This window comes from Notothenia coriiceps, unplaced genomic scaffold (genome assembly GCF_000735185.1).
Source record: "Notothenia coriiceps isolate Sejong01 unplaced genomic scaffold, NC01 NC01_scaffold00019538, whole genome shotgun sequence".
In the NCBI taxonomy this organism is placed as follows: domain Eukaryota; kingdom Metazoa; phylum Chordata; class Actinopteri; order Perciformes; family Nototheniidae; genus Notothenia; species Notothenia coriiceps.
Genome location: NW_011352239.1, coordinates 21,722 through 34,177, shown reverse-complemented (window position 1 = coordinate 34,177; position 12,456 = coordinate 21,722). Strand labels below are relative to the sequence as shown.

General features: G+C 39.1%; 2 protein-coding genes across 2 annotated transcripts in view; both read left to right on the top strand.

Moving 5' to 3' along the window:
• Nucleotides 1-6,813, top strand: part of efcc1 (EF-hand and coiled-coil domain containing 1) — a 13,982-nt gene extending 7,169 nt beyond the window's left edge. The window contains exons 3-6 of the mRNA XM_010778860.1: nucleotides 1,334-1,490; nucleotides 3,539-3,697; nucleotides 4,550-4,619; nucleotides 5,247-6,813. Of these exons, the coding sequence (XP_010777162.1) occupies nucleotides 1,334-1,490; nucleotides 3,539-3,697; nucleotides 4,550-4,619; nucleotides 5,247-5,380 (520 nt within the window). The 3' untranslated portion in view covers nucleotides 5,381-6,813. The remainder of the gene's footprint in view (nucleotides 1-1,333; nucleotides 1,491-3,538; nucleotides 3,698-4,549; nucleotides 4,620-5,246) is intronic.
• Nucleotides 6,814-7,320: 507 nt separating this feature from the next.
• The window catches only part of LOC104952105 (WD repeat-containing protein 65-like), a gene marked incomplete at its 3' end in the record, with an annotated part of 13,275 nt that continues 8,139 nt past the window's right edge, over nucleotides 7,321-12,456 (top strand). Inside the window, exons 1-3 of the mRNA XM_010778859.1 lie at nucleotides 7,321-7,669; nucleotides 8,706-9,019; nucleotides 9,761-10,008. Coding sequence (XP_010777161.1) covers nucleotides 7,513-7,669; nucleotides 8,706-9,019; nucleotides 9,761-10,008 — 719 coding nt within the window. The remainder of the gene's footprint in view (nucleotides 7,670-8,705; nucleotides 9,020-9,760; nucleotides 10,009-12,456) is intronic.

Sequence of the window (12,456 nt, the reverse complement as noted above, 5' to 3'; positions counted from 1 at the left end):
CAATTTCATATACACAAAGGCTAAAGTGGACAAAACCATGTAAAACACATGTGTTATATGATCAGAACAGGATTTAAAGTGGACCTATCATGCTATATTGAATAATATAGTTTAGTACCATACCTATATAAGGCATATTTATACTTTTTATTTTTCAAAATACCAAACAGATCATGCATTTTAGCCATTCCTCATTTCGCTCAATTTAACACTGTCTTTGCATCATGGGCTGATTCTGTGAGAACAGCACCATCTACAGGCCTGGCATATGTACTACAGCGTCTCCAGCGCTTTACAACGGCAATGTCCGTGGCTGTCTCCTCGTGATTGGTGGAGTTGGCCCAATAGCCGTAGCGCCACTTCTGTGACGTCATAGAAGTGTTCAAATCTGGATCAGTCTGTATCAGATCCGTTGCAGCCCCTTTTTAAGAGATTTGGGTATGGAGGAAAATAGAGAGGGTTGTGTTTTCTGACACTTGGTGAGTTCCCTGGAACACCGGGGACACATATTCATGTATAAAAGACGTACAAAAGTGCATTTTGCATGATAGGTCACCTTTAAGCAATGGCATGCTATACTGTGTGGAGTATGATGTATGAACTTTTTATGTGAGAGCCTGGAGGATTAATAGCCAAAACCAGGAATTAGTGTTGTTTCACTTGGAGATCATGTTAGACCCAAGCTAGCAACCATTCTAGGTTACATTGGTCAGTTGAAATGCTGCCTTGTGGCTATAGAGTGGTGCAAGGAGGACGTATTTTTCTTGGCTAACCGAAAAGTTATGATATCATTGACAAAACATCCAAACAATTGTTTTATGATATTTTGATATTTTGATCAGAAGGATATTCTCCATATACTAACAGCACTTGTATAGTTGTTGAAGGTTAAATGCAATTGCTAGAACTTAATAGCTAACATTGGGCTATAAAGAAAGATCTTGGCGCCACCATTGCTAAGATAAACGCAGCTAATGTTCGCCGTGATGACAATAAGCCACTTGTTAGTTTATTACACATTTACAAGTGGGGTATTAACTTTAATTTATTTTATCTCGTAGAATAAAAGGTGAAATCCCTACAGCTTGTGTTAACCACAGACCTTATTTCAGGCATCAAACCACAAACAGGTTACAAAAACTTTGAGACAATCAAACTGGAAGTGCTAACATGCTAAGGGTTTTAGGACTCATTCCAAAACAATTAGCAGATTTAAATAGCGATGCGATGTTACTCAGATATGATGACCTTGTTAGTTAAACTCCAATCCTTTCTGACATCCCTGAGCCTGACATACTGTACGTTCTGCTTTCTGGTACCTGTTGTTGTTCAGGTGCGACGACAAGGCGTTGAAGAAGCTGATGTCTCACTACGGCAGCTCCAGGAGCGAGGAGAGCTGCAGCGCTGTGCTGGAGCTGCTGGAGAGAGTGACCCGGCTGAACAAACATCTGGAGCTGAAGGAGGGCCGCGCCGAGGTAGACATGGAGCAGGTAAACACTGACCTCACTGGAAGTGTAGATGCACAGTTAGTGTTGCAGTATTAAACTGGAGCAGGTAAACACACCTCCACTTACCTCCATCTCATCAGGGTGGGCTTCTCCTCAGATCCACCAGAAACAGAAGACCTTTATTCGTCCCACAAAGGGTACATGTTCCTTGTTACATAGAGTAAAGAGGCACATATAGCTTAATATTAATTGAGAAGCATGCATAAGATATTAAAGATAGAAATTGAAAGTACAATTTACAAAATCCAGTAACAAAAACCAAACAAAAGAAATACAAAAATGTAAAAAGAAAAAAAAGTGTGATAGCAGCGAGGTATTCAAAGTGGAAGTTTATATGCAGTTATTTACAGATTGATTACAGGAGTTGAATTGTCTAACTAAGGGACAGCAGTAATAATAATTATAAGTATAAAGCGGTATATATATATATATATATATATTTATTGCACATAAGTAGTATTGCAGTATTAAACTGGATTAGAGACGACTGCTGAAGGTTGTTTTGAAAGTGGAGAACTTCAAAGGCAAAAACCACAGCGAGCGGCTAACCCAACCAGCCTCCCTCTGTGTGTGTGTGTGTGTGTGTGTGTGTGTGTGTGTGTGTGTGTGTGTGTGTGTGTGTGTGTGTGTGTGTGTGTGTGTGTGTGTGTGTGTGTGCAGCTGTTTCTCACTGGAGTCGACCACAGAAACACTCCCTCTCCTTGTCCCACATGACACTTAGGAACATCATAAATGAAAGCTCTCTTGCTACAGCAGTATTTTCACAGCACAGGAAGACAGGCAGAAGGTGACGTAATGTGTTCCCAGTACGTCCCGCTCTCCGAGAGGAAAAGTTCAAACTAAACAAAGTCGTGACTGTGAGGCTTTGTTTATGTGCAGGAAGTGTGGGGTAAGACCTCTGTCCTTCGGTACGCCATGACGCAAAGGTGCACTGTGGGATTTCCACACAGACCTATAGTGCCTTCTGGAAACTCACTGTAACTCTAGAAATTGTTATTCATATTTTTTAGGTAAAGTTATTTTTTATTACGATGTTAACAGGGTTACTTTAAAAATGTAATCCGTTACAATTACTACTTACCTGTGAGCAAATGTAATCAGTAACCTAATCTAAGTATCAAAATATTAAAGTAATGTAACCTGGTTAGTTTCCAATACCTTTCGATTACCTCACTATCTAATGAAATACAAATTAAAATAACAATAAGACGTTTTTAATAAGTGTATTCGACAACATAACAATGTGATGAAACCAAGATATTTATGATCAATAATGATTTTATTTACAGGAAAACCTACCTTTTTTCAGCACATACTTCAGTTTAAAAAAATATTCTGAGCTAAAAGAAATATAGTAGGATTGTCCTCGTAGTAATCCCCAATGCTTGTAATGAAACAGTAATCTTATTACATATTTTTCACATGTAACTGTACGGGAATACAGTAAAAAAAATGTATCCCGATTATGTTATCCCGTTACAAGTAATCCATTACTCCCCAAGCGTGGCAGGTACTAAAGGACGTTTACCTCCAGGGTTAAGTTAATAATAATAATATAATAATAATAGTATACATTTGTATAGCGCCTTTCAAGGGACCCAAGGCCGCTTTACATGGTGAACAAACAAACAAACAAACAAACAAACAAGAGGGGTCAAAATAATAAAGTAACAATTAAATAAATAGCAGTAGTCAAAGTCAAAGTCAACTTTATTGTCAATCTTTCAGTTTGTGTGTACAGAGAGATCGAAAAACCATTTCCCACAATCCCGAATACAAAAATACAAATATATTAAAAAATATGTATAAAAATATGTATATCCTAAATATACACAATCAACAGACACATTCATACATATGCACACATTAAGACATCAATAAAAGCACAACAATCAATATATACAAAATAACAGTCACTTCAATATTTTAGGAGTGGAAGCAGGGGGACTGTGATGGGTTAGGGGTCGTTTACATTCCTAATACATGTTTAAAGTAACCCCCCTGACCCTTGTGTCGGTTGTGACCTCCAGATGAAGGACTCTCTGGTGCAGGAGCTCCAGCAGAAGGCCGAGGAGACGGAGCTGCTGCAGGTGGAGCTTCAGATGCTGGAAACTGAGAGGGTTCGTCTGTCTCTGGTGGAGGAGAAGCTGGTCGACATCCTGCAGCTCCTCCAGCAGCTCAGAGACCTGGTGAGGCACATGCGTAGTACGAGGAACTATAGCTATAACTCTGAAGAGGCTGAGCACTATTCCAGTATTTTGGCGTCAAAGCTACACGTGTTGAAGAGGACATATTCTGCTCACTGTCAGGTGTATATCAGTATGTAGTGTCTCTACTTTAAAGAGTCCTCTCCTGCTGATGTTCAGGTGTATATCAGTATGTAGTGTCTCTACTTTAAAGAGTCCTCTCCTGCTGATGTTCAGGTGTATATCAGTATGTAGTGTCTCTACTTTAAAGAGTCCTCTCCTGCTGATGTTCAGGTGTATATCAGTATGTAGTGTCTCTACTGTGACATGTCTCCATGCTTTAATGTTCTGCTGTGATTGGTCAACCGCTTAGTGATGTCCCGCCTCTTTGCCTATCACGTACAATGTGTTGGAGTGCTAGCCAATAGGAGCGTTAGTGTTACATAATGATGTCACTATGTTTCAGAAGTAAACAATTAAGTCAAATGGAGATGTTTCAGGCAGTTGGGATGGGGGGGGGGGTCTTTGCAGACAATTGACATGCACAGAAACCTATAGAACACACTACAGGAAAGGGAAACCCCCCAAAAAGCATAATATGTCCTCTTTAACTTATTGATGATTTAATTTAAAAGTCCTTTTCGACCTCTTTTCTGTAATAGGAGTTATGCGGATTCTTGTCCATTCTTTTGTGATCCGCCCCTAACACTGGGATTGATTTTAGATCTGAGAGCAAATTAATTTCAGTTGTTGAACATGTGTGTGTGAGCCTCTGTGGTTACGAGTCTCAGATTGCCTGTTAAAGCGCCTGTTAATCACAGACAGTCATCTGAGAATAGCTCTCTCTTGTTTCAGAACGTCTCGCGGAGGTCTCTGGGGAAAATCCTGCTCAGCACGCTGGGCTGCTGCAGCGACCCTCAGCACGGTGAGGAGGGCACGCTCGGCCAATAAAATCAATACAAGTCCTGTGCAACGTGATCATGAGCGTTTACTGTTACTCAGGGCGGGGAATTGAATGAAATGCTTGCCTGGTCTTCAGAATTGCTTTATTAATCCCACAAAGGGGAATTTACATCGTTACAGCAAAGAGGCAATAATGATAGAGATACAAATAAAAACAGTATTTAGTAAAGTGTCATGCACAAATATTAATTAAATGTATTATGTCAACAGATTTCCCATAACTTTATGAGGTATGTTGAAAGCAATAATATTAAGTCGAAACTAATTATTTAAACTTTATATTATTGCTTTAAACTTACCTTATAAAGTTATGTGAAATCTGTGGACATAATACATTTAATTAAAGACAACTTTTCCGTTTTTTCGTTGTACACTTTCCAAGGACAAAAAGGTAAGAAGCAGCATCATTAAAACAATAAGTGAGACATAGAATTAAATAGAATTAAATATGTGCAGTATTGGTACGACAAGTGGAAGGCCGTGCAGATATAAGAGGTAGCTTCGTGTGCAATGTGCAAAATTCAGAGGGTTGAGCAGGACTGACTGATGAATAATGACTCCCTCATTGGTCACTGTGTTGTGTGCACAGGTAAAGCCCACATCCTGGAGGTGCTGAACGCTCTCTACCATGAGCTGGCTGCCTGTGAGATCCTCTCTGCTGCTGGTCCTCTGGAGAGAACGCAGAGTCAGCAGTCTCTGAACGCCCTGGTCATCTCCTGCTGAACACCGCCTCCTGCTGGGCCAGTCCAGCTGTGTACAGTGTATTATATTGTAGCATTTATACTCCTCAGATCCTATTATCTATAAAGGGATTTTAGCCTAGATGCATTAACTAGTATAGCAAAGGGGCTTCATTACATATTAACATTCCAGTTGCCCTCGGTCAAATCTGACCCGTTTCTAAATGGACTATTTTAGCTTATTGCCACAAAAACAACATGGAGGATTTCATACTACGTTCTTTGTAAGAAAAATGAATGGTCACTACTTTCATTGAATTCTGCGTGTTTTTGTTTTTTTATTTATAGTATCTGGTGTCATTACATGCTGCCATCAAATATTTGAAATGGTTTTAAAACAGTATCATGACTAAATGTTGACATGTAATAGTGTATTCACCAAGATGGGTTCCACTGAACTAAAGTCAAAGTAATAGTTGTTTTTGCCTTTTATAACTCAAAAATAAGGTTTAGTTTTGTGTAAATGAGGTATATTGACCATAAATCCCATAAACAAGTAAAACTTGTGTTGTGAATTGGAACTAAGTTTAAAATGTGCACAGAAATGGGTGATGATGTGCTTTATAGACCGTGAAACCAGGACAAAAGTTGCACAGTTGACGGGAAGACAACCCATACATTAAGAAAAAATGATGCATATACTACGTTTATTTCATGATCTTCTAATTGTACATAACTCTTTCATGATCCAATATGGATTTTCTTTTTTCCACAACAAAGTGCTGAATGTGAACATGTTAAATAAGCTAAACTTTAAAAGGGCATAAAGGCAGTCTGTGAAATGGATCAACATTTAAACCTTCCTCATTCATGTAAATGGTCAGAAGTAGCATGACAAGGTAGTGTTTCTACAAAGTTTTTACACCAATACTTTGGAGAAAACACTTTGTGTTTACTTTGTGACACTAAGGCATGATGAAGTTCTACATAAATGTTATGGATACAGTATATTTGCCATTAACCTGCTAAGCTTTTTGATGTGTTGAGGTTGGATGTTAATGTTGACATCTTGAGACTTGGTCTATTGTGGTGCTAAAATAGGACATGGTTAACATGGGAGGGGACAAGGGTGGCCAAAATGCATAATTCGTTCTGGTTTCTGTGAGCCTTAAGTAAACAGGCTTATCATGTATTCAGGTTATTGAATTGGGTTTCATTTAGTTGCCATACGCTGGTCAAACATATTTGAATTGAAGGGCCATTTTTTGCAGCAGCTGAATTGGGACACAGCTACTGCTTGTCGCTGATCACAGAACAATCTACAAGTCAGATAGATTCTCCGACATGTTGACAACCAACAAGAACGATTCAAACAAACAATACTTCGACAATTCACTGTCATTGCTGTTTTCTAATGAGAGATGCAAAACCACTCACTGGTGTTATTAAATCCTGCCATTAAAGCCTTTGAATACACAGCCTGGATTGTTGTGACTTTTCTTTGTTATTGTTTGTATTCATGTGAAAAGGAAATGTCTCCCATTGCTGCCAAATATGAACCTGATAACATTCAAAAAGTACAATGAATCCCCCTTAGATATTGAATAAAGTAGCAGTAATCTTTATTATGATAATCCGACTGTAATTTAAAGTAAACATACCTCAATAATGTATTCATAATAATATAGTGCTTGAGTGGTTTGCATTTCAGCACAAAGCTAGTGAGTTGCGTTACTAGGCAACCCCCGAAATCCCGGAAGAAGACTCGTATCATTAAAAAATAGACATAACACGTTATAATTTATATAATACAGTACAGGAAACACAAAAGCTGGGCATTTAGTTTATGGTACAATGTGCGGGAAAAGATAAAGAAACGATCATATAAAACCTGTTTTATTATGTGATTGATAGAGACGGTGCGCAGTGGAGAGGGAACTATAAACGAACTCTCGCGAGATTTCATGGGTTACCTAGCGACGGGACTCTAACCACACCAGCACATCCAACCTGTCCCTGTTTTGTTTTTACTCCGTTTTCTGTGCTTTTTTCTGGCTTCAAAGCTAAGTTAATATGTGTTGATTAAGTTAGTCTGAATGTGTGGAGAGTTTTAGTGGATTTCGGTAACTTTTAGGTGAGTTTAGGCATTACAAACTGCTTTAAAGTCCATTGAAGATGTCCTCAGTTGTGGCCCAGCCTTTGTTCAGCTTCGGGCTGCGGACAGGAGTGAGGAACAGCGTGAGTTTCTGTGATGAAAACACCGTGGTGTTCCCCTGCGGAAACACCTGTGTGTGCTACAACACCTCCAGGAGGTCTCAGAGGTTCATCCCAGGTAGGAGAAAATATAGTTTACTTACTGTTACACATCTTTAAACTGTCAGAGCCTGAGGTAAGTACAGTAAGTTCAATGAGATACCTGAGTATTTCCATTTGCTGCTACTGTGTACTTCTACTCCACTGCAGTTCAGAGGTAAATGGTGTACTTTTACTCCACTACATGTATTTAATACCTTTAGTTACTTTACAGATGTGGATGAATGATGGTAAATATAATCAAGTGTTAAATCAGACTTTAGTTCCACCTGGAGTAAATTCACAAGCTACCCTGCAGTATACAAAGTCATTCAAACTAGCTGCACCTTTACCAGCTTTGAGAACACTTTCATGATCAATCATTATAAAACATATCATATCTATTATTCTGACATGGACAAATCTGCACCATGACTACTTTTACTGTCGCTCCTTACACTATATTTTGATGATAATACTTTTCTACTTTTACTTGAGGAACATTTTGAATACAGGAATTTTACTGTGATAGAGTATTCCTCTGGTACTTTTACTCAAGTACAAGATCTGAGTACTTCTACTTTTACTCAAGAACAAGATTTGAGTACAGATCTACTTTTACTCAAATACAAGATCTGAGTACTTCTACTTTTACTCAAGTACAAGATCTGAGTACTTCTACTTTTACTCAAGTACAAGATATGAGTACTTCTACAGTACCACCTCTGTTAAACTGTCGGATACATTTCTTTAGTGGATTTAAAGTAGGCTTCGGTGCTGTATGAGATGCTAAGATAAGTTAGGATAAGATGTACTTTATTGATCACAATTGGGGACATTTTTGCAGACTCACTTTCAAAGACTGGGACATGAATGCTTTTTGATGCTTTAAACGGTTTCTAGAGAGCCTCGTCATTTAGAAGATCCATTCATATAAACAACACCACCATAGTCTAACACAGACATTAACATTGCACCGTCTCTTATTGGCCTCAAAAACAATAACTTTTTCTAAACCTTATCATATCCCTAAATCATTGTTCCCATGTTTTCCCTCTCATTTCCTCCCCCTTCAGGCTCAGAGAAGAGTCAGGGTATGCACGCTCTGGCCATCAGTCCTAACAGGAGGTACCTGGCGGTGTCAGAGTGCGGAGAGAGAGCCTCCATCACCGTGTTCGACCTGCAGCACGAGCAGGGCCGGAAGAGGAAGGTCCTGACGGCAGGAGAGTCGTCCGCTGAAGAGTTCGTCTGCATGGCTTTCTCTCACGATTCAAAGTATCTGATCGGACAGACGGGAGGCCCTGATTGGACGCTGATCTTCTGGCTTTGGGAGAAACAGAAGGTTCTGGCAACAGTGAAGACCAGTACGTCCCATAATCCTGTTTCCCAGGTGAGTCCTCCGTCCTGTAACGATACAGCCATGAGCTGAGCATGGCTACTTCCTGAATACATCAATGATTGGACAAAATATTTTTATTAAAACAATTTTTTTTAAGTTTAAAAATCATTCTATTGCTTTTGCTAACAAATATAGTCTTCTTTACTGGCAGCATGAAACGTTGTTTGTGTTAAAAAAAAGTAAGATTCAACAGTGTATAAATACTCTGTGAGTAATAGTACTACATACAAAATGTTTTATCATACATAGAGTACCAAATGAAGAGTACTCATTTAGCGAATTGGCCATTTTCAGAGTAATATATATTATCTCTGGATTATAATTAATGATCCATTAATCATCGTTATCACTTTGCTGCTGGTGAATCTGGGGCTAACTTTAATATATTTGTATACTGCTTAATGCTTTCTTAATACATGTATCATAATTCATTAGTTGATTTATATTTTGTATTCATGATATGAACCTGCAAAGTAAGTCATTTGTTCAAATAAATGTAGTGAGTAAAAAAGTGCAATACTTTCTTCCAAATTGTAGTGGAGAAGTAAAAGTAGCATAAAATGGAAATAAGTAAAATACAGTTTTTTTGTACTTTCCACCTATGATCAGATTGTCCTTAGCAACGGTCTGTAGAGAGAGTAATATCAAACCTTGAAATGGTTGAAATGTACCAATCAGAATCCATTATTCAATCTTGCCGTGTAATAAAGTAGTTCCTTGATGTCCCTTCAGGTCAGCTTCAACCCTCACAACAACACGCAGCTGTGTGTGAGTGGAGGTGGTGTGTTGAAGCTGTTTCGTTACTCAGAAGGAACCCTGAAGCAGAGCAGCTCCCCCAAAGTGGAGTCCATCTTCTTCCTGTGTCACAGCTGGGTGACGGAGGAGAGAGTGATCGCCGGGACAGACTCAGGACGCCTGCTGGTGTTCGAGTCTGGAGATCTGAGGAGAGAGATCAATACATCGGGGCAGGAAACAGACAGGTGAGCTGGTGGAGTGTTTACTGTGATAACATTGGTTATTCACTCATTGGTTAGTTTCGCTTCTGACTGTTTCTCCATTTTACAATGAAATACAAATGAAAACGGGTTAATAGAAGAAAAACAGGACACACATATTACAAGTTGAAGTCCAATAATAGATCAAACAAAAAATATAAATCTCACCCCCAACCAACACCCCTTTAAAATAAAAGCCCAATAAAATCACTGCATCGAAAAAAGAAGCTCAAGTTAAGGTTGTTTTTTCAAAATAAAAGCCCAATAAAATCACTGCACCGAAAAAGGAAGCTCAAGTTAAGGTTGTTTTTTCAAAATAAAAGCCCAATAAAATCACTGCATCGAAAAAGGAAGCTCTAGTTAAGGTTGTTTTTTCAAAATAAGAGCCCAATAAAATCACTGCATCGAAAAAGGAAGCTCAAGTTAAGGTTGTTTTTAAAAAATAAAAGTACAAGAAAGCAAAAATACAGCTACTTCTATTATTACCTACTTAGCACTGGTAATGGTAGTATCGGGTCAAGTGCAAGTCACACAGTCCGTTTCTCAATGTCGAGTACACGTGCTGCAGAGCAACTATTTCAAGTATACTACGTCATCGATGTTTAAATGCATGTTAAATGCCCAGCATTCTGCGCCACTCGATGACGTAGTATACTTGAAATAGTTGCTCGAGTCGTCGTATGTGTTACCAACATGTATTTTTTTAAGTTCGAAATGATTTTATTTCGTTCGTTCACTATTTTGGTCCATTTTCGCCTTCAAAGGACTTCAGTTAGAATATATATAAACATTCTCACCGGAAAGGTAGTAAAAAAAATTCGAAGTGAGGGGAAACCCACAACTCCCAAGAAACCTGCTGGGATGAAGTGTAACGAATAATGTAATAAACTAAAACAGGGAAAGGAAAAAGAATGGAAAACCTGCGTCTGACGTAAAGGGTTGCTACAAAATTAAATTGTTGCGCATTTGAACTGGAAGCGTTGCATAGTTGTAAACCTCCCGCACAACTCACAGGACAAGTCTACTGCAGTTTTAGGTTGCCCCGCTACGGTAATTTGATGGTCTTAGTGGTGAAATGTGTGGAGTGCGGTACTAATGTAAAGGTCCGTCTGGACATCTATGCTTGGGAGAAACCTTTAATCTATGAATTTAAACTGATTGGTCAAATTGTTTTACAATTGTTGGAAACCCTTTTACGGAATTAATGATTACCTATATCATACTTAAATTTAGTGGAAATTGTGAAAAAAATTACTGGCCCAGGGACTCATTTAGATTTGAAGTATCACCACCACCTCCCAAACCTCCTCTGGTAGAATCGTTGTAATAGGATCAATTATTTGCTGTTGTTTACAAACATGTGCCCATCTTTTGTAAACTTACAAATTTAGATTAAAGTTAGTGCCTTCAAAAAAAAAACAAGTGTTTGTTGCAGTGGAACGACTACAGGTCCTCTCCTGTCCGACTTCGACATGTCGACAGGAGACAGCCACGATCCTGGTCTCAGAGGAGACTACCTAAGACACAGTTAGTCGACTAGAGTCGGCCCCAGTCTAGGTGCAACAGACCCAAAAATCCTGTTGTTGTGAGTGTACTAGTGAAACCTTTGTGTGTGTCATTGTGACAATTGGACGAAACTGTGTCATGGCATCAGAGACAGGAAGATATTGGCAGGAGGAAAACAGAAAAGTTTCTCCTGTTCGTCGACGGCTGGTATTCTCGTATATTTCGAAATCTCATTCTGGTCTTACCGACACTACGCTCCTTGCCTCTGTGGAAGTAGGTGTGTCCCAGAAAGTAGAAGAAGTACGGTGAACAGACTCGTCCCCTTAATAACTTTCCTCTTTTTTGTTCAGTTCTTTGGTTTTGGTATACCTCTCCGACTTATATACTGTCACTGGATTCCGTGATGTCAAAAGTCGCAACTGGTACTACCGAAAGAAAGTCTCTAACGCGATAGGAAGTCAGGGACCCCAAGTTTTGAAGTGAGCTACAAGGAAGAAAAGTTATAAACAAAAATGCGTCATTTGTTATCTAGTTGCGACTCCACCGTCAGAACCAGAATAACACAGCTTCACTTCAGATTTCATTAGTTAATTAGCTTATTCCAGGTGGAGTAAGCGGAACGATCAACCTAGTAAGTCCTAACCACATAGTCTCCTAACTTGTCTCATTAGATATTTGATCTTTTACTGGGAGATTTTCACACCTGACACCGGCAAAGAGTTAGCGCTCATGTGCGACGCGACGTCTCGTTGATAAAGTTCATATGATGTCAGTTAGCTCACCGCGTACTTACGACCCGTCAAAATTGTACGTAAATTTGTAGCTAACTGCCCTCATATGAACTTTATCAACGAGACGTCCGTGCCACATGAGCTGTAACTCTTTGCTGACACACTGAACGTGAACGGGCTATGGATGGATAATGGT